Here is a 19,904-nt window from a genome sequence, read left to right as displayed (position 1 = left end):
GGCTGGGGGGTGCTGGGCTGGGGGGTGCTGGGCTGGGCTGTGTTGGGTGGTGCTGGGCTGGGGGGTGCTGGGCTGGGCTGTGTTGGGTGGTGCTGGGCTGGGGGGTGCTGGGCTGGGGGGTGCTGGGCTGGGCTGTGTTGGGTGGTGCTGGGCTGGGGGGTGCTGGGCTGGGCTGTGTTGGGTGGTGCTGGGCTGGGGGGTGCTGGGCTGGGCTGTGTTGGGGGGTGCTGGGCTGGGGGGTGCTGGGCTGGGGGGTGCTGGGCTGGGCTGTGTTGGGTGGTGCTGGGCTGGGAGGTGCTGGGCTGGGGGGTGTTGGGTAGTGCTGGGCTGGGGGGTGCTGGGCTGGGCTGTGTTGGGTGGTGCTGGGCTGGGAGGTGCTGGGCTGGGGGGTGTTGGGTAGTGCTGGGCTGGGGGGTGCTGGGCTGGGCTGGGTTGGGTGGTGCTGGGCTGGGCTGTGTTGGGTGGTGCTGGGCTGGGGGGTGCTGGGCTGGGCTGTGTTGGGTGGGGCTGGGCTGGGCTGGGCTGGGCTGGGGGGTGCTGGGCTGGGGGGTGCTGGGCTGGGCTGTGTTGGGTGGGGCTGGGCTGGGGGGTGCTGGGCTGGGCTGGGCTGGGAGGTGCTGGGCTGGGCTGTGTTGGGTGGTGCTGGGCTGGGCTGGGCTGGGAGGTGCTGGGCTGGGCTGTGTTGGGTGCCGGTTCCCGGGAGCTGGCTGTAGGGGCGGGTCTCGGTGAGGCTGGTTTAGGGGGTGGCTCCCTGTCTGTCGGGGAGGCGGTGACTGTGTCGGGCCCGGGCAGTGCACAGACCCCCAGGCTCAGGCGGACCATGTACACGATCACCCGGGGACCCAGCAGGCTGGCAACACAGCGCAGGACGGGTAAGAGGCAGCGCGGCGCCCGGCCCTGAGCTCCCAGCTCCGGCTCTTTCTCACCACCTCCCCCTCTCTCTGCAGGTCCATCCCAACAGATAGAAGCTAAACCCGGCAGCGAGTTCAAGCAGAAAGCGGCGGCCAGGTGAGTTGGAGCAGTCGGGCTGCGGGCGGGGGCGTTGAGTCAGTCACTGACAATCCGGCTCTGTGACCTTGCAATGAAGGTGACACTGGTGCCGGGGACCTGGGCACTGGAGAGCCGACATCCTAACCCCCGCTTCCCTCACCACTGCGGGGAGGAGAGATTCATGTGACAGAGGATTAGCCAGTCAGAGGAGTGGGAGAGGAAAATGTGCAGCAGAGTAACCCGAGCATGTGTGGAGCAGTGTGTAAAAGAGAGATAAGCGTGCAACTGAGCAGTGAGCTCAGTGTGTGTGTAACTGAGCAGTGAGCTCAGTGTGTGTGTAACTGAGCAGTGTGCTCAGTGTGTGTGTGTAACAGAGCAGTGAGCTCAGTGTGTAACAGAGCAGTGTGCTCAGTGTGTGTGTGTAACAGAGCAGTGAGCTCAGTGTGTAACAGAGCAGTGTGCTCAGTGTGTGTGTAACTGAGCAGTGAGCTCAGTGTGTAACTGAGCAGTGTGTGTGTAACTGAGCAGTGAGCTCAGTGTGTAACTGAGCAGTGTGCTCAGTGTGTGTGTAACTGAGCAGTGTGCTCAGTGTGTGTAACTGAACAGTGTGCTCAGTGTGTGTGTAACTGAGCAGTGAGCTCAGTGTGTGTAACTGAGCAGTGAGCTCAGTGTGTGTGTAACTGAGCAGTGTGCTCAGTGTGTGTGTAACTGAGCAGTGTGCTCAGTGTGTGTGTAAATGAGCAATGAGCTCAGTGTGTGTGTAACTGAGCAGTGTGCTCAGTGTGTGTGTAACTGAGCAGTGAGCTCAGTGTGTGTGTAACTGAGCAGTGAGCTCAGTGTGTGTGTAACTGAGCAGTGTGCTCAGTGTTTGTGTAACTGAGCAGTGTGCTCAGTGTGTGTGTAACTGAGCAGTGAGCTCAGTGTGTAACTGAGCAGTGTGCTCAGTGTGTGTGTGTAACTGAGCAGTGAGTGCAGTGTGTGTGTGTAACTGAGCAGTGTGCTCAGTGTGTGTGTACACAGTGTGTGTGTGTAACTGAGCAGTGAGCTCAGTGTGTAACTGAGCAGTGAGCTCAGTGTGTAACTGAGCAGTGTGCTCAGTGTGTGTGCAACTGAACAGTGCTCAGTGTGTGTGTAACTGAGCAGTGTGCTCAGTGTGTGTGTGTAACTGAGCAGTGAGCTCACTGTGTAACTGAGCAGTGTGCTCAGTGTGTGTAACTGAACAGTGTGCTCAGTGTGTGTGTAACTGAGCAGTGAGCTCAGTGTGTGTGTAACTGAGCAGTGAGCTCAGTGTGTGTGTAACTGAGCAGTGAGCTCAGTGTGTGTGTAACTGAGCAGTGAGCTCAGTGTGTGTGTAATTGAGCAGTGTGTGTGTGTGTAACTGAGCAGTGTGCTCAGTGTGTGTGTAACTGAGCAGTGTGCTCAGTGTGTGTGTAACTGAGCAGTGAGCTCATTGTGTAACTGAGCAGTGAGCTCATTGTGTAACTGAGCAGTGTGCTCAGTGTGTGTGTAACTGAGCAGTGAGCTCAGTGTGTAACTGAGCAGTGTGCTCAGTGTGTGTGTAACTGAACAGTGTGCTCAGTGTGTGTGTAACTGAGCAGTGAGCTCAGTGTGTGTGTAATTGAGCAGTGTGTGTGTGTGTGTAACTGAGCAGTGAGCTCAGTGTGTGTGTAACTGAGCAGTGAGCTCAGTGTGTGTGTAACTGAGCAGTGAGCTCAGTGTGTATGTAATTGAGCAGTGTGTGTGTGTGTAACTGAGCAGTGTGCTCAGTGTGTGTGTAACTGAGCAGTGTGCTCAGTGTGTGTGTAACTGAGCAGCGAGCTCAGTGTGTGTGTAATTGAGCAGTGTGTGTGTGTGTGTAACTGAGCAGTGAGCTCAGTGTGTGTGTAACTGAGCAGTGTGCTCAGTGTGTGTAACTGAGCAGTGAGCTCAGTGTGTGTGTGTAACTGAGCAGTGTGCTCAGTGTGTGTGTAACTGAGCAGTGAGCTCAGTGTGTGTGTAACTGAGCAGTGAGCTCAGTGTGTGTGTAACTGAGCAGTGAGCTCAGTGTGTGTGTGTAACTGAGCAGTGTGCTCAGTGTGTGTGTAACTGAGCAGTGAGCTCAGTGTGTGTGTGTAACTGAGCAGTATGCTCAGTGTGTGTAACTGAGCAGTGTGCTCAGTGTGTGTGTAACTGAGCAGTGTGCTCAGTGTGTGTGTAACTGAGCAGTGAGCTCAGTGTGTGTGTGTAACTGAGCAGTGAGCTCAGTGTGTGTGTGTAACTGAGCAGTGAGCTCAGTGTGTGTGTGTAACTGAGCAGTGTGCTCAGTGTGTGTGTAACTGAGCTGTGTGCTCACTGTGTGTAACTGAGCAGTGTGCTCAGTGTGTGTGTAACTGAGCTGTGTGTGTGTAACTGAGCAGTGTGCTCAGTGTGTGTGTAACTGAGCAGTGTGCTCAGTGTGTGTGTAACTGAGCTGTGTGCTCACTGTGTGTAACTGAGCAGTGTGCTCAGTGTGTGTGTAACTGAGCTGTGTGTGTGTAACTGAGCAGTGTGCTCAGTGTGTGTGTAACTGAGCAGTGTGCTCAGTGTGTGTGTAACTGAGCAGTGAGCTCAGTGTGTGTGTAACTGAGCAGTGAGCTCAGTGTGTGTGTAACTGAGCAGTGTGCTCAGTTTGTGTGTAATTGAGCAGTGAGCTCAGTGTGTGTGTAACTGAGCAGCGTGCTCAGTGTGTGTGTGTAACTGAGCAGTGTGCTCAGTGTGTGTGTAACTGAGCAGTGAGCTCAGTGTGTGTGTAACTGAGCAGTGTGCTCAGTGTGTGTAACTGAGCAGTGAGCTCAGTGTGTGTGTGTAACTGAGCAGTGTGCTCAGTGTGTGTGTAACTGAGCAGTGAGCTCAGTGTGTGTGTAACTGAGCAGTGAGCTCAGTGTGTGTGTAACTGAGCAGTGAGCTCAGTGTGTGTGTGTAACTGAGCAGTGTGCTCAGTGTGTGTGTAACTGAGCAGTGAGCTCAGTGTGTGTGTGTAACTGAGCAGTATGCTCAGTGTGTGTAACTGAGCAGTGTGCTCAGTGTGTGTGTAACTGAGCAGTGTGCTCAGTGTGTGTGTAACTGAGCAGTGAGCTCAGTGTGTGTGTGTAACTGAGCAGTGAGCTCAGTGTGTGTGTGTAACTGAGCAGTGAGCTCAGTGTGTGTGTGTAACTGAGCAGTGTGCTCAGTGTGTGTGTAACTGAGCTGTGTGCTCACTGTGTGTAACTGAGCAGTGTGCTCAGTGTGTGTGTAACTGAGCTGTGTGTGTGTAACTGAGCAGTGTGCTCAGTGTGTGTGTAACTGAGCAGTGTGCTCAGTGTGTGTGTAACTGAGCTGTGTGCTCACTGTGTGTAACTGAGCAGTGTGCTCAGTGTGTGTGTAACTGAGCTGTGTGTGTGTAACTGAGCAGTGTGCTCAGTGTGTGTGTAACTGAGCAGTGTGCTCAGTGTGTGTGTAACTGAGCAGTGAGCTCAGTGTGTGTGTAACTGAGCAGTGTGCTCAGTTTGTGTGTAATTGAGCAGTGAGCTCAGTGTGTGTGTAACTGAGCAGCGTGCTCAGTGTGTGTGTGTAACTGAGCAGTGTGCTCAGTGTGTGTGTAACTGAGCAGTGAGCTCAGTGTGTGTTTAACTGAGCAGTGAGCTCTGTGTGTGTAACTGAGCAGTGTGTGTGTGTGTGTGTAACTGAGCAGTGTGCTCAGTGTGTGTGTAACTGAGCAGTGTGCTCAGTGCGTGTGTAATTGAGCAGTGATCTCAGTGTGTGTGTAACTGAGCAGTGTCCTCAGTGTGTGTGTAACTGTGCAGTGTGCTCAGTGTGTGTAACTGAGCAGTGTGCTCAGTGTGTGTGTAATTGAGCAGTGAGCTCAGTGTGTGTGTAACTGGGCAGTGAGTGCAGTGTGTGTGTAACTGAGCAGTGTGCTCAGTGTGTGTGTAACTGAGCTGTGTGCTCACTGTGTGTAACTGAGCAGTGTGCTCAGTGTGTGTGTAACTGAGCTGTGTGTGTGTAACTGAGCAGTGTGCTCAGTGTGTGTGTAACTGAGCAGTGTGCTCAGTGTGTGTGTAACTGTGCAGTGTGCTCAGTGTGTGTAACTGAGCAGTGTGCTCAGAGTGTGTGTAACTGAGCAGTGAGCTCAGTGTGTGTGTAACTGAGCAGTGTCCTCAGTGTGTGTGTAACTGAGCAGTGAGCTCAGTATGAGTGTAACTGAGCAGTGTCCTCAGTGTGTGTGTAACTGTGCAGTGTGCTCAGTGTGTGTAACTGAGCAGTGTGCTCAGTGTGTGTGTAACTGAGCAGTGAGCTCAGTGTGTGTTTAACTCAGCAGTGAGCTCAGTGTGAGTAACTGAGCAGTGTGCTCAGTGTGTGTTTAACTGAGCAGTGAGCTCAGTGTGTGTGTAACTGAGCAGTGTGCTCAGTGTGTGTGTAACTGAGCTGTAATCTCAGTGTGTGTGTAACTGAGCAGTGAGCTCAGTGTGTGTTTAACTGAGCAGTGAGCTCAGTGTGTGTGTAACTGAGCAGTGTGTGTGTGTGTGTAACTGAGCAGTGTTTGTGTGTGTGTGTAACTGAGCAGTGTGCTCAGTGTGTGTGTAATTGAGCAGTGAGCTCAGTGTGTGTGTAACTGAGCAGTGTCCTCAGTGTGTGTGTAACTGAGCAGTGTGTGTGTGTGTAACTGAGCAGTGTGTGTGTGTGTAACTGAGCAGTGTGTGTGTGTGTGTGTAACTGAGCAGTGTGCTCAGTGTGTGTGTAACTGAGCAGTGAGCTCAGTGTGTGTGTAACTGAGCAGTGGGCTCAGTGTGTGTGCAACTGAGCAGTGTACTCAGTGTTTGTGTAACTGAGCAGTGTGCTCAGTGTGTGTGTAACTGAGCAGTGTGCTCAGTGTGTGTGTAACTGAGCAGTGTGCTCAGTGTGTGTGTAACTGAGCAGTGAGCTCAGTGTGTGTGTAACTGAGCAGTGATCTCAGTGTGTGTGCAACTGAGCAGTGTGCCCAGTGTGTGTGTAACTGAGCAGTGAGCTCAGTGTGTGTGTAACTGAGCAGTGAGCTCAGTGTGTGTGTAACTGAGCAGTGAGCTCAGTGTGTGTGTAACTGAGCAGTGAGCTCAGTGTGTGTGTAACTGAGCAGTGAGCTCAGTGTGTGTGTAACTGAGCAGTGAGCTCAGTGTGTGTGTAACTGAGCAGTGTGCTCAGTGTGTGTAACTGAACAGTGATCTCTGTGTGTGTGTAACTGAGCAGTGATCTGTGTGTGTGTGTGTAACTGAGCAGTGTGCTCAGTGTGTGTGTAACTGAGCAGTGAGCTCAGTGTGTGTTTAACTGAGCAGTGAGCTCAGTGTGTGTGTAACTGAGCAGTGTGTGTGTAACTGAGCAGTGTGCTCAGTGCGTGTGTAATTGAGCAGTGATTTCAGTGTGTGTGTAACTGTGCAGTGTGCTCAGTGTGTGTAACTGAGCAGTGTGCTCAGTGTGTGTGTAATTGAGCAGTGAGCTCAGTGTGTGTGTAACTGAGCAGTGTCCTCAGTGTGTGTGTAACTGAGCAGTGAGCTCAGTATGTGTGTAACTGAGCAGTGTCCTCAGTGTGTGTGTAACTGTGCAGTGTGCTCAGTGTGTGTAACTGAGCAGTGTGCTCAGTGTGTGTGTAACTGAGCAGTGAGCTCAGTGTGTGTAACTGAGCAGTGTGCTCAGTGAGTGTTTAACTGAGCAGTGAGCTCAGTGTGTGTAACTGAGCAGTGTGCTCAGTGTGTGTTTAACTGAGCAGTGAGCTCAGTGTGTGTGTAACTGAGCAGTGTGCTCAGTGTGTGTGTAACTGAGCAGTGTGTGTGTGTGTAACTGAGCAGTGTGTGTGTAACTGAGCAGTGTGCTCAGTGTGTGTGTAACTGAGCAGTGAGCTCAGTGTGTGTGTAACTGAGCAGTGGGCTCAGTGTGTGTGCAACTGAGCAGTGTGCTCAGTGTTTGTGTAACTGAGCAGTGTGCTCAGTGTGTGTGTAACTGAGCAGTGAGCTCAGTGTGTAACTGAGCAGTGTGCTCAGTGTGTGTGTGTAACTGGGCAGTGAGTGCAGTGTGTGTGTAACTGAGCAGTGTGCTCAGTGTGTGTTTAACTGAGCAGTGAGCTCAGTGTGTGTGTAACTGAGCAGTGTCCTCAGTGTGTGTGTAACTGAGCAGTGTGTGTGTGTGTAACTGAGCAGTGTGTGTGTGTGTAACTGAGCAGTGTGTGTGTGTGTGTGTAACTGAGCAGTGTGCTCAGTGTGTGTATAACTGAGCAGTGAGTTCTGTGTGTGTAACTGAGCAGTGATCTCAGTGTGTGTGTAACTGAGCAGTGAGCTCATTGTGTAACTGAGCAGTGTGCTCAGTGTGTGTGTAACTGAGCAGTGAGCTCAGTGTGTAACTGAGCAGTGAGCTCAGTGTGTAACTGAGCAGTGTGCTCAGTGTGTGTGTAACTGAACAGTGTGCTCAGTGTGTGTGTAACTGAGCAGTGAGCTCAGTGTGTGTGTAATTGAGCAGTGTGTGTGTGTGTGTAACTGAGCAGTGAGCTCAGTGTGTGTGTAACTGAGCAGTGAGCTCAGTGTGTGTGTAACTGAGCAGTGAGCTCAGTGTGTATGTAATTGAGCAGTGTGTGTGTGTGTAACTGAGCAGTGTGCTCAGTGTGTGTGTAACTGAGCAGTGTGCTCAGTGTGTGTGTAACTGAGCAGCGAGCTCAGTGTGTGTGTAATTGAGCAGTGTGTGTGTGTGTGTGTAACTGAGCAGTGAGCTCAGTGTGTGTGTAACTGAGCAGTGTGCTCAGTGTGTGTAACTGAGCAGTGAGCTCAGTGTGTGTGTGTAACTGAGCAGTGTGCTCAGTGTGTGTGTAACTGAGCAGTGAGCTCAGTGTGTGTGTAACTGAGCAGTGAGCTCAGTGTGTGTGTAACTGAGCAGTGAGCTCAGTGTGTGTGTGTAACTGAGCAGTGTGCTCAGTGTGTGTGTAACTGAGCAGTGAGCTCAGTGTGTGTGTGTAACTGAGCAGTATGCTCAGTGTGTGTAACTGAGCAGTGTGCTCAGTGTGTGTGTAACTGAGCAGTGTGCTCAGTGTGTGTGTAACTGAGCAGTGAGCTCAGTGTGTGTGTGTAACTGAGCAGTGAGCTCAGTGTGTGTGTGTAACTGAGCAGTGAGCTCAGTGTGTGTGTGTAACTGAGCAGTGTGCTCAGTGTGTGTGTAACTGAGCTGTGTGCTCACTGTGTGTAACTGAGCAGTGTGCTCAGTGTGTGTGTAACTGAGCTGTGTGTGTGTAACTGAGCAGTGTGCTCAGTGTGTGTGTAACTGAGCAGTGTGCTCAGTGTGTGTGTAACTGAGCTGTGTGCTCACTGTGTGTAACTGAGCAGTGTGCTCAGTGTGTGTGTAACTGAGCTGTGTGTGTGTAACTGAGCAGTGTGCTCAGTGTGTGTGTAACTGAGCAGTGTGCTCAGTGTGTGTGTAACTGAGCAGTGAGCTCAGTGTGTGTGTAACTGAGCAGTGTGCTCAGTTTGTGTGTAATTGAGCAGTGAGCTCAGTGTGTGTGTAACTGAGCAGCGTGCTCAGTGTGTGTGTGTAACTGAGCAGTGTGCTCAGTGTGTGTGTAACTGAGCAGTGAGCTCAGTGTGTGTTTAACTGAGCAGTGAGCTCTGTGTGTGTAACTGAGCAGTGTGTGTGTGTGTGTGTAACTGAGCAGTGTGCTCAGTGTGTGTGTAACTGAGCAGTGTGCTCAGTGCGTGTGTAATTGAGCAGTGATCTCAGTGTGTGTGTAACTGAGCAGTGTCCTCAGTGTGTGTGTAACTGTGCAGTGTGCTCAGTGTGTGTAACTGAGCAGTGTGCTCAGTGTGTGTGTAATTGAGCAGTGAGCTCAGTGTGTGTGTAACTGGGCAGTGAGTGCAGTGTGTGTGTAACTGAGCAGTGTGCTCAGTGTGTGTGTAACTGAGCTGTGTGCTCACTGTGTGTAACTGAGCAGTGTGCTCAGTGTGTGTGTAACTGAGCTGTGTGTGTGTAACTGAGCAGTGTGCTCAGTGTGTGTGTAACTGAGCAGTGTGCTCAGTGTGTGTGTAACTGTGCAGTGTGCTCAGTGTGTGTAACTGAGCAGTGTGCTCAGAGTGTGTGTAACTGAGCAGTGAGCTCAGTGTGTGTGTAACTGAGCAGTGTCCTCAGTGTGTGTGTAACTGAGCAGTGAGCTCAGTATGCGTGTAACTGAGCAGTGTCCTCAGTGTGTGTGTAACTGTGCAGTGTGCTCAGTGTGTGTAACTGAGCAGTGTGCTCAGTGTGTGTGTAACTGAGCAGTGAGCTCAGTGTGTGTTTAACTCAGCAGTGAGCTCAGTGTGAGTAACTGAGCAGTGTGCTCAGTGTGTGTTTAACTGAGCAGTGAGCTCAGTGTGTGTGTAACTGAGCAGTGTGCTCAGTGTGTGTGTAACTGAGCTGTAATCTCAGTGTGTGTGTAACTGAGCAGTGAGCTCAGTGTGTGTTTAACTGAGCAGTGAGCTCAGTGTGTGTGTAACTGAGCAGTGTGTGTGTGTGTGTAACTGAGCAGTGTTTGTGTGTGTGTGTAACTGAGCAGTGTGCTCAGTGTGTGTGTAATTGAGCAGTGAGCTCAGTGTGTGTGTAACTGAGCAGTGTCCTCAGTGTGTGTGTAACTGAGCAGTGTGTGTGTGTGTAACTGAGCAGTGTGTGTGTGTGTAACTGAGCAGTGTGTGTGTGTAACTGAGCAGTGTGCTCAGTGTGTGTGTAACTGAGCAGTGAGCTCAGTGTGTGTGTAACTGAGCAGTGGGCTCAGTGTGTGTGCAACTGAGCAGTGTACTCAGTGTTTGTGTAACTGAGCAGTGTGCTCAGTGTGTGTGTAACTGAGCAGTGTGCTCAGTGTGTGTGTAACTGAGCAGTGTGCTCAGTGTGTGTGTAACTGAGCAGTGAGCTCAGTGTGTGTGTAACTGAGCAGTGATCTCAGTGTGTGTGCAACTGAGCAGTGTGCCCAGTGTGTGTGTAACTGAGCAGTGAGCTCAGTGTGTGTGTAACTGAGCAGTGAGCTCAGTGTGTGTGTAACTGAGCAGTGAGCTCAGTGTGTGTGTAACTGAGCAGTGAGCTCAGTGTGTGTGTAACTGAGCAGTGTGCTCAGTGTGTGTAACTGAACAGTGATCTCTGTGTGTGTGTAACTGAGCAGTGATCTGTGTGTGTGTGTGTAACTGAGCAGTGTGCTCAGTGTGTGTGTAACTGAGCAGTGAGCTCAGTGTGTGTTTAACTGAGCAGTGAGCTCAGTGTGTGTGTAACTGAGCAGTGTGTGTGTAACTGAGCAGTGTGCTCAGTGCGTGTGTAATTGAGCAGTGATTTCAGTGTGTGTGTAACTGTGCAGTGTGCTCAGTGTGTGTAACTGAGCAGTGTGCTCAGTGTGTGTGTAATTGAGCAGTGAGCTCAGTGTGTGTGTAACTGAGCAGTGTCCTCAGTGTGTGTGTAACTGAGCAGTGAGCTCAGTATGTGTGTAACTGAGCAGTGTCCTCAGTGTGTGTGTAACTGTGCAGTGTGCTCAGTGTGTGTAACTGAGCAGTGTGCTCAGTGTGTGTGTAACTGAGCAGTGAGCTCAGTGTGTGTAACTGAGCAGTGTGCTCAGTGAGTGTTTAACTGAGCAGTGAGCTCAGTGTGTGTAACTGAGCAGTGTGCTCAGTGTGTGTTTAACTGAGCAGTGAGCTCAGTGTGTGTGTAACTGAGCAGTGTGCTCAGTGTGTGTGTAACTGAGCAGTGTGTGTGTGTGTAACTGAGCAGTGTGTGTGTAACTGAGCAGTGTGCTCAGTGTGTGTGTAACTGAGCAGTGAGCTCAGTGTGTGTGTAACTGAGCAGTGGGCTCAGTGTGTGTGCAACTGAGCAGTGTGCTCAGTGTTTGTGTAACTGAGCAGTGAGCTCAGTGTGTAACTGAGCAGTGTGCTCAGTGTGTGTGTGTAACTGGGCAGTGAGTGCAGTGTGTGTGTAACTGAGCAGTGTGCTCAGTGTGTGTTTAACTGAGCAGTGAGCTCAGTGTGTGTGTAACTGAGCAGTGTCCTCAGTGTGTGTGTAACTGAGCAGTGTGTGTGTGTGTAACTGAGCAGTGTGTGTGTGTGTAACTGAGCAGTGTGTGTGTGTGTAACTGAGCAGTGTGTGTGTGTGTGTAACTGAGCAGTGTGCTCAGTGTGTGTGTAACTGAGCAGTGAGCTCAGTGTGTGTGTAACTGAGCAGTGGGCTCAGTGTGTGTGCAACTGAGCAGTGTACTCAGTGTTTGTGTAACTGAGCAGTGTGCTCAGTGTGTGTGTAACTGAGCAGTGTGCTCAGTGTGTGTGTAACTGAGCAGTGTGCTCAGTGTGTGTATAACTGAGCAGTGAGTTCTGTGTGTGTAACTGAGCAGTGATCTCAGTGTGTGTGCAACTGAGCAGTGTGCCCAGTGTGTGTGTAACTGAGCAGTGAGCTCAGTGTGTGTGTAACTGAGCAGTGAGCTCAGTGTGTGTGTAACTGAGCAGTGAGCTCAGTGTGTGTGTAACTGAGCAGTGTGCCCAGTGTGTGTGTAACTGAGCAGTGAGCTCAGTGTGTGTGTAACTGAGCAGTGAGCTCAGTGTGTGTGTAACTCAGGAGTGTGCTCAGTGTGTGTGTAACTGAGCAGTGATCTCAGTGTGAGTAACTGAGCAGTGAGTGCAGTGTGTGTAACTGAGCAGTGAGCTCAGTGTGTGTGTAACTGAGCAGTGAGCTCAGTGTGTGTGTAACTGAGCAGTGTGCTCAGTGTGTGTAACTGAACAGTGATCTCTGTGTGTGTGTAACTGAGCAGTGATCTGTGTGTGTGTGTGTAACTGAGCAGTGTGCTCAGTGTGTGTGTAACTGAGCAGTGAGCTCAGTGTGTGTGTGACTGAGCAGTAATCTCAGTGTGTGTGTAACTGAGCAGTGAGCTCAGTGTGTGTGTAACTGAGCAGTGTGCTCAGTGTGTGTGTAATTGAGCAGTGAGCTCAGTGTGTGTGTAACTGAGCAGTGTCCTCAGTGTGTGTGTAATTGAGCAGTGAGCTCAGTATGTGTGTAACTGAGCAGTGTCCTCAGTGTGTGTGTGTAACTGAGCAGTGTGCTCAGTGTGTGTGTAACTGAGCAGTGAGCTCAGTATGTGTGTAACTGAGCAGTGTCCTCAGTGTGTGTGTAACTGAGCAGTGAGCTCAGTATGTGTGTAACTGAGCAGTGTCCTCACTGTGTGTGTAACTGAGCAGTGAGTGCAGTGTGTGTGTAACTGAGCAGTGTCCTCAGTGTGTGTGTAACTGAGCAGTGAGCTCAGTATGTGTGTAACTGAGCAGTGTCCTCAGTGTGTGTGTAACTGAGCAGTGAGTGCAGTGTGTGTGTAACTGAGCAGTGTCCTCAGTGTGTGTGTAACTGAGCAGTGAGCTCAGTATGTGTGTAACTGAGCAGTGTCCTCAGTGTGTGTGTAACTGTGCAGTGTGCTCAGTGTGTGTAACTGAGCAGTGTGCTCAGTGTGTGTGTAACTGAGCAGTGAGCTCAGTGTGTGTAACTGAGCAGTGAGCTCAGTGTGTGTGTAATTGAGCAGTGTGTGTGTGTGTAACTGAGCAGTGTGCTCAGTGTGTGTGTAACTGAGCAGTGTGCTCAGTGTGTGTGTAACTGAGCAGTGAGCTCATTGTGTAACTGAGCAGTGTGCTCAGTGTGTGTGTAACTGAGCAGTGAGCTCAGTGTGTAACTGAGCAGTGTGCTCAGTGTGTGTGTAACTGAACAGTGTGCTCAGTGTGTGTGTAACTGAGCAGTGAGCTCAGTGTGTGTGTAATTGAGCAGTGTGTGTGTGTGTGTAACTGAGCAGTGAGCTCAGTGTGTGTGTAACTGAGCAGTGAGCTCAGTGTGTGTGTAACTGAGCAGTGAGCTCAGTGTGTATGTAATTGAGCAGTGTGTGTGTGTGTAACTGAGCAGTGTGCTCAGTGTGTGTGTAACTGAGCAGTGTGCTCAGTGTGTGTGTAACTGAGCAGCGAGCTCAGTGTGTGTGTAATTGAGCAGTGTGTGTGTGTGTGTAACTGAGCAGTGAGCTCAGTGTGTGTGTAACTGAGCAGTGTGCTCAGTGTGTGTAACTGAGCAGTGAGCTCAGTGTGTGTGTGTAACTGAGCAGTGTGCTCAGTGTGTGTGTAACTGAGCAGTGAGCTCAGTGTGTGTGTAACTGAGCAGTGAGCTCAGTGTGTGTGTAACTGAGCAGTGAGCTCAGTGTGTGTGTGTAACTGAGCAGTGTGCTCAGTGTGTGTGTAACTGAGCAGTGAGCTCAGTGTGTGTGTGTAACTGAGCAGTATGCTCAGTGTGTGTAACTGAGCAGTGTGCTCAGTGTGTGTGTAACTGAGCAGTGTGCTCAGTGTGTGTGTAACTGAGCAGTGAGCTCAGTGTGTGTGTGTAACTGAGCAGTGAGCTCAGTGTGTGTGTGTAACTGAGCAGTGTGCTCAGTGTGTGTGTAACTGAGCTGTGTGCTCACTGTGTGTAACTGAGCAGTGTGCTCAGTGTGTGTGTAACTGAGCTGTGTGTGTGTAACTGAGCAGTGTGCTCAGTGTGTGTGTAACTGAGCAGTGTGCTCAGTGTGTGTGTAACTGAGCTGTGTGCTCACTGTGTGTAACTGAGCAGTGTGCTCAGTGTGTGTGTAACTGAGCTGTGTGTGTGTAACTGAGCAGTGTGCTCAGTGTGTGTGTAACTGAGCAGTGTGCTCAGTGTGTGTGTAACTGAGCAGTGAGCTCAGTGTGTGTGTAACTGAGCAGTGTGCTCAGTTTGTGTGTAATTGAGCAGTGAGCTCAGTGTGTGTGTAATTGAGCAGTGATCTCAGTGTGTGTGTGTAACTGAGCAGTGTCCTCAGTGTGTGTGTAACTGTGCAGTGTGCTCAGTGTGTGTAACTGAGCAGTGTGCTCAGTGTGTGTGTAATTGAGCAGTGAGCTCAGTGTGTGTGTAACTGGGCAGTGAGTGCAGTGTGTGTGTAACTGAGCAGTGTGCTCAGTGTGTGTGTAACTGAGCTGTGTGCTCACTGTGTGTAACTGAGCAGTGTGCTCAGTGTGTGTGTAACTGAGCTGTGTGTGTGTAACTGAGCAGTGTGCTCAGTGTGTGTGTAACTGAGCAGTGTGCTCAGTGTGTGTGTAACTGTGCAGTGTGCTCAGTGTGTGTAACTGAGCAGTGTGCTCAGTGTGTGTGTAACTGAGCAGTGAGCTCAGTGTGTGTGTAACTGAGCAGTGAGCTCAGTATGCGTGTAACTGAGCAGTGTCCTCAGTGTGTGTTTAACTGAGCAGTGTGTGTGTGTGTAACTGAGCAGTGTGTGTGTGTGTGTAACTGAGCAGTGTTTGTGTGTGTGTGTGTGTAACTGAGCAGTGTGCTCAGTGTGTGTGTAATTGAGCAGTGAGCTCAGTGTGTGTGTAACTGAGCAGTGTCCTCAGTGTGTGTGTAACTGAGCAGTGTGTGTGTGTGTAACTGAGCAGTGTGTGTGTGTGTAACTGAGCAGTGTGTGTGTGTGTGTAACTGAGCAGTGTGCTCAGTGTGTGTGTAACTGAGCAGTGAGCTCAGTGTGTGTGTAACTGAGCAGTGGGCTCAGTGTGTGTGCAACTGAGCAGTGTACTCAGTGTTTGTGTAACTGAGCAGTGTGCTCAGTGTGTGTGTAACTGAGCAGTGTGCTCAGTGTGTGTGTAACTGAGCAGTGTGCTCAGTGTGTGTGTAACTGAGCAGTGAGCTCAGTGTGTGTGTAACTGAGCAGTGATCTCAGTGTGTGTGCAACTGAGCAGTGTGCCCAGTGTGTGTGTAACTGAGCAGTGAACTCAGTGTGTGTGTAACTGAGCAGTGAGCTCAGTGTGTGTGTAACTGAGCAGTGAGCTCAGTGTGTGTGTAACTGAGCAGTGAGCTCAGTGTGTGTGTAACTGAGCAGTGAGCTCAGTGTGTGTGTAACTGAGCAGTGTGCTCAGTGTGTGTAACTGAACAGTGATCTCTGTGTGTGTGTAACTGAGCAGTGATCTGTGTGTGTGTGCGTAACTGAGCAGTGTGCTCAGTGTGTGTGTAACTGAGCAGTGAGCTCAGTGTGTGTTTAACTGAGCAGTGAGCTCAGTGTGTGTGTAACTGAGCAGTGTGTGTGTAACTGAGCAGTGTGCTCAGTGCGTGTGTAATTGAGCAGTGATTTCAGTGTGTGTGTAACTGAGCAGTGTCCTCAGTGTGTGTGTAACTGTGCAGTGTGCTCAGTGTGTGTAACTGAGCAGTGTGCTCAGTGTGTGTGTAATTGAGCAGTGAGCTCAGTGTGTGTGTAACTGAGCAGTGTCCTCAGTGTGTGTGTAACTGAGCAGTGAGCTCAGTATGTGTGTAACTGAGCAGTGTCCTCAGTGTGTGTGTAACTGTGCAGTGTGCTCAGTGTGTGTAACTGAGCAGTGTGCTCAGTGTGTGTGTAACTGAGCAGTGAGCTCAGTGTGTGTAACTGAGCAGTGTGCTCAGTGAGTGTTTAACTGAGCAGTGAGCTCAGTGTGTGTAACTGAGCAGTGTGCTCAGTGTGTGTTTAACTGAGCAGTGAGCTCAGTGTGTGTGTAACTGAGCAGTGTGCTCAGTGTGTGTGTAACTGAGCAGTGTGTGTGTGTGTGTAACTGAGCAGTGTGTGTGTAACTGAGCAGTGTGCTCAGTGTGTGTGTAACTGAGCAGTGTGCTCAGAGTGTGTGTAACTGAGCAGTGAGCTCAGTGTGTGTGTAACTGAGCAGTGGGCTCAGTGTGTGTGCAACTGAGCAGTGTGCTCAGTGTTTGTGTAACTGAGCAGTGTGCTCAGTGTGTGTGTAACTGAGCAGTGAGCTCAGTGTGTAACTGAGCAGTGTGCTCAGTGTGTGTGTGTAACTGGGCAGTGAGTGCAGTGTGTGTGTAACTGAGCAGTGTGCTCAGTGTGTGTTTAACTGAGCAGTGAGCTCAGTGTGTGTGTAACTGAGCAGTGTCCTCAGTGTGTGTGTAACTGAGCAGTGTGTGTGTGTGTAACTGAGCAGTGTGTGTGTGTGTAACTGAGCAGTGTGTGTGTGTGTGTAACTGAGCAGTGTGCTCAGTGTGTGTGTAACTGAGCAGTGGGCTCAGTGTGTGTGCAACTGAGCAGTGAGCTCAGTGTGTGTGTAACTGAGCAGTGAGCTCAGTGTGTGTGTAACTCAGGAGTGTGCTCAGTGTGTGTGTAACTGAGCAGTGATCTCAGTGTGAGTAACTGAGCAGTGAGTGCAGTGTGTGTAACTGAGCAGTGAGCTCAGTGTGTGTGTAACTGAGCAGTGAGCTCAGTGTGTGTGTAACTGAGCAGTGTGCTCAGTGTGTGTAACTGAACAGTGATCTCTGTGTGTGTGTAACTGAGCAGTGATCTGTGTGTGTGTAACTGAGCAGTGTGCTCAGTGTGTGTGTAACTGAGCAGTGAGCTCAGTGTGTGTGTGACTGAGCAGTAATCTCAGTGTGTGTGTAACTGAGCAGTGAGCTCAGTGTGTGTGTAACTGAGCAGTGTGCTCAGTGTGTGTGTAATTGAGCAGTGAGCTCAGTGTGTGTGTAACTGAGCAGTGTCCTCAGTGTGTGTGTAACTGAGCAGTGAGCTCAGTGTGTGTGTAACTGAGCAGTGTCCTCAGTGTGTGTGTAACTGAGCAGTGAGCTCAGTATGTGTGTAACTGAGCAGTGTCCTCAGTGTGTGTGTGTAACTGAGCAGTGTGCTCAGTGTGTGTGTAACTGAGCAGTGAGCTCAGTATGTGTGTAACTGAGCAGTGTCCTCAGTGTGTGTGTAACTGAGCAGTGAGCTCAGTATGTGTGTAACTGAGCAGTGTCCTCAGTGTGTGTGTAACTGAGCAGTGAGTGCAGTGTGTGTGTAACTGAGCAGTGTCCTCAGTGTGTGTGTAACTGAGCAGTGAGCTCAGTATGTGTGTAACTGAGCAGTGTCCTCAGTGTGTGTGTAACTGAGCAGTGAGTGCAGTGTGTGTGTAACTGAGCAGTGAGCTCAGTGTGTGTGTGTAACTGAGCAGTGTGCTCAGTGTGTGTGTAACTGAGCAGTGAGCTCAGTGTGTGTGTTACTGAGCAGTGAGCTCAGTGTGTGTGTAACTGAGCAGTGAGCTCAGTGTGTGTGTGTAACTGAGCAGTGTGCTCAGTGTGTGTGTAACTGAGCAGTGAGCTCAGTGTGTGTGTAACTGAGCAGTGAGCTCAGTGTGTGTGTAACTGAGCAGTGAGCTCAGTGTGTGTGTGTAACGGAGCAGTGAGCTCAGTGTGTGTGTGTAACTGAGCAGTGTGCTCAGTGTGTGTGTAACTGAGCTGTGTGCTCAATGTGTGTAACTGAGCAGTGTGCTCAGTGTGTGTGTAACTGAGCTGTGTGTGTGTAACTGAGCAGTGTGCTCAGTGTGTGTGTAACTGAGCAGTGTGCTCAGTGTGTGTGTAACTGAGCTGTGTGCTCACTGTGTGTAACTGAGCAGTGTGCTCAGTGTGTGTGTAACTGAGCTGTGTGTGTGTAACTGAGCGGTGTGCTCAGTGTGTGTGTAACTGAGCAGTGTGCTCAGTGTGTGTGTAACTGAGCAGTGAGCTCAGTGTGTGTGTAACTGAGCAGTGTGCTCAGTTTGTGTGTAATTGAGCAGTGAGCTCAGTGTGTGTGTAACTGAGCAGCGTGCTCAGTGTGTGTGTGTAACTGAGCAGCGTGCTCAGTGTGTGTGTAACTGAGCAGTGAGCTCAGTGTGTGTTTAACTGAGCAGTGAGCTCTGTGTGTGTAACTGAGCAGTGTGTGTGTGTGTAACTGAGCAGTGTGCTCAGTGTGTGTGTAACTGAGCAGTGTGCTCAGTGCGTGTGTAATTGAGCAGTGATCTCAGTGTGTGTGTAACTGAGCAGTGTTCTCAGTGTGTGTGTAACTGTGCAGTGTGCTCAGTGTGTGTAACTGAGCAGTGTGCTCAGTGTGTGTGTAATTGAGCAGTGAGCTCAGTGTGTGTGTAACTGGGCAGTGAGTGCAGTGTGTGTGTAACTGAGCAGTGTGCTCAGAGTGTGTGTAACTGAGCAGTGAGCTCAGTGTGTGTGTAACTGAGCAGTGTCCTCAGTGTGTGTGTAACTGAGCAGTGAGCTCAGTATGTGTGTAACTGAGCAGTGTCCTCAGTGTGTGTGTAACTGTGCAGTGTGCTCAGTGTGTGTAACTGAGCAGTGTGCTCAGTGTGTGTGTAACTGAGCAGTGAGCTCAGTGTGTGTTTAACTGAGCAGTGAGCTCAGTGTGTGTAACTGAGCAGTGTGCTCAGTGTGTGTTTAACTGAGCAGTGAGCTCAGTGTGTGTGTAACTGAGCAGTGTGCTCAGTGTGTGTGTAACTGAGCAGTGTGCTCAGTGTGTGTGTAACTGAGCAGTGTGTGTGTGTGTAACTGAGCAGTGTGTGTGTGTGTGTGTGTAACTGAGCAGTGAGCTCAGTGTGTGTGTAACTGAGCAGTGAGCTCAGTGTGTGTGTAACTGAGCAGTGGGCTCAGTGTGTGTGCAACTGAGCAGTGTGCTCAGTGTTTGTGTAACTGAGCAGTGAGCTCAGTGTGCGGGTAACTGAGCAGTGAGCTCAGTGTGTGTGTAACTGAGCAGTGAGCTCAGTGTGTGTTTAACTGAGCAGTGAGCTCAGTGTGTGTGTAACTGAGCAGTGTGTGTGTGTGTGTGTAACTGAGCAGTGTGCTCAGTGTGTGTGTAACTGAGCAGTGTGCTCAGTGTGTGTGTAACAGCAGTGTGCTCAGTGTGTGTGTAACTGAGCAGTGAGCTCAGTGTGTGTGTAACTGAGCAGTGAGCTCTGTGTGTGTTACTGAGCAGTGAGCTCAGTGTGTGTGTAACTGAGCAGTGAGCTCAGTGTGTGTGTAACTGAGCAGTGTGCTCAGTGTGTGCAACTGAACAGTGATCTCTGTGTGTATAACTGAACAGTGATCGCTGTGTGTGTGTGTAACTGAGCAGTGATCTGTGTGTGTGTGTGTAACTGAGCAGTGTGCTCAGTGTGTGTGTAACTGAGCAGTAATCTCAGTGTTTGTGTAACTGAGCAGTGAGCTCAGTGTGTGTTTAACTGAGCAGTGAGCTCAGTGTGTGTGTAACTGAGCAGTGTGTGTGTGTGTGTGTGTGTAACTGAGCAGTGTGCTCAGTGTGTGTGTAACTGAGCAGTGTGATCAGTGTGTGTGTAACTGAGCAGTGCGCTCAGTGTGTGTGTAACTGAGCAGTGTGCTCAGTGTGTGTGTAACTGAGCAGTGAGCTCAGTGTGTGTGTAACTGAGCAGTGAGCTCAGTGTGTGTGTAACTGAGCAGTGATCTCAGTGTGTGTGCAACTGAGCAGTGTGCCCAGTGTGTGTGTAACTGAGCAGTGAGGTCAGTGTGTGTGTAACTGAGCAGTGAGCTCAGTGTGTGTGTAACTGAGCAGTGAGCTCAGTGTGTGTGTAACTGAGCAGTGTGCTCAGTGTGTGTAACTGAACAGTGATCTGTGTGTGTGTGTAACTGAGCAGTGATCTGTGTGTGTGTGTGTGTAACTGAGCAGTGTGCTCAGTGTGTGTGTAACTGAGCAGTGAGCTCAGTGTGTGTGTGACTGAGCAGTAATCTCAGTGTGTGTGTAACTGAGCAGTGAGCTCAGTGTGTGTTTAACTGAGCAGTGAGCTCAGTGTGTGTGTAACTGAGCAGTGTGTGTGTAACTGAGCAGTGTGCTCAGTGCGTGTGTAATTGAGCAGTGATCTCAGTGTGTGTGTAACTGAGCAGTGTCCTCAGTGTAAGTGTAACTGTGCAGTGTGCTCAGTGTGTGTAACTGAGCAGTGAGCTCAGTATGTGTGTAACTGAGCAGTGTCCTCAGTGTGTGTGTAACTGTGCAGTGTGCTCAGTGTGTGTAACTGAGCAGTGTGCTCAGTGAGTGTTTAACTGAGCAGTGAGCTCAGTGTGTGTAACTGAGCAGTGTGCTCAGTGTGTGTTTAACTGAGAAGTGAGCTCAGTGTGTGTGTAACTGAGCAGTGTGCTCAGTGTGTGTGTAACTGAGCAGTGTGTGTGTG

General features: G+C 50.4%; 1 protein-coding gene across 2 annotated transcripts in view; it reads left to right on the top strand.

Annotated features, from left to right (window-relative positions):
* Positions 1–697: 697 nt before the first annotated feature.
* mcrip2 (MAPK regulated corepressor interacting protein 2) overlaps positions 698–19,904 on the top strand; it is a 125,561-nt gene continuing 106,354 nt past the window's right edge. Inside the window, exons 1-2 of one of the 2 annotated variants that reach the window (XM_072481348.1) lie at positions 698–872; positions 948–1,008. In XM_072481348.1, coding sequence (XP_072337449.1) covers positions 821–872; positions 948–1,008 — 113 coding nt within the window. In that variant the 5' untranslated portion in view covers positions 698–820. The remainder of the gene's footprint in view (positions 873–947; positions 1,009–19,904) is intronic. The other variant, XM_072481347.1, reaches the window with a different exon arrangement.

Source organism: Scyliorhinus torazame, chromosome 17, assembly GCF_047496885.1.
Source record: "Scyliorhinus torazame isolate Kashiwa2021f chromosome 17, sScyTor2.1, whole genome shotgun sequence".
Taxonomy (NCBI): Eukaryota; Metazoa; Chordata; class Chondrichthyes; order Carcharhiniformes; family Scyliorhinidae; genus Scyliorhinus; species Scyliorhinus torazame.
The sequence above is the reverse complement of the archived record's forward strand: the minus strand, read 5'-3'. Positions and strand labels throughout refer to the sequence as shown.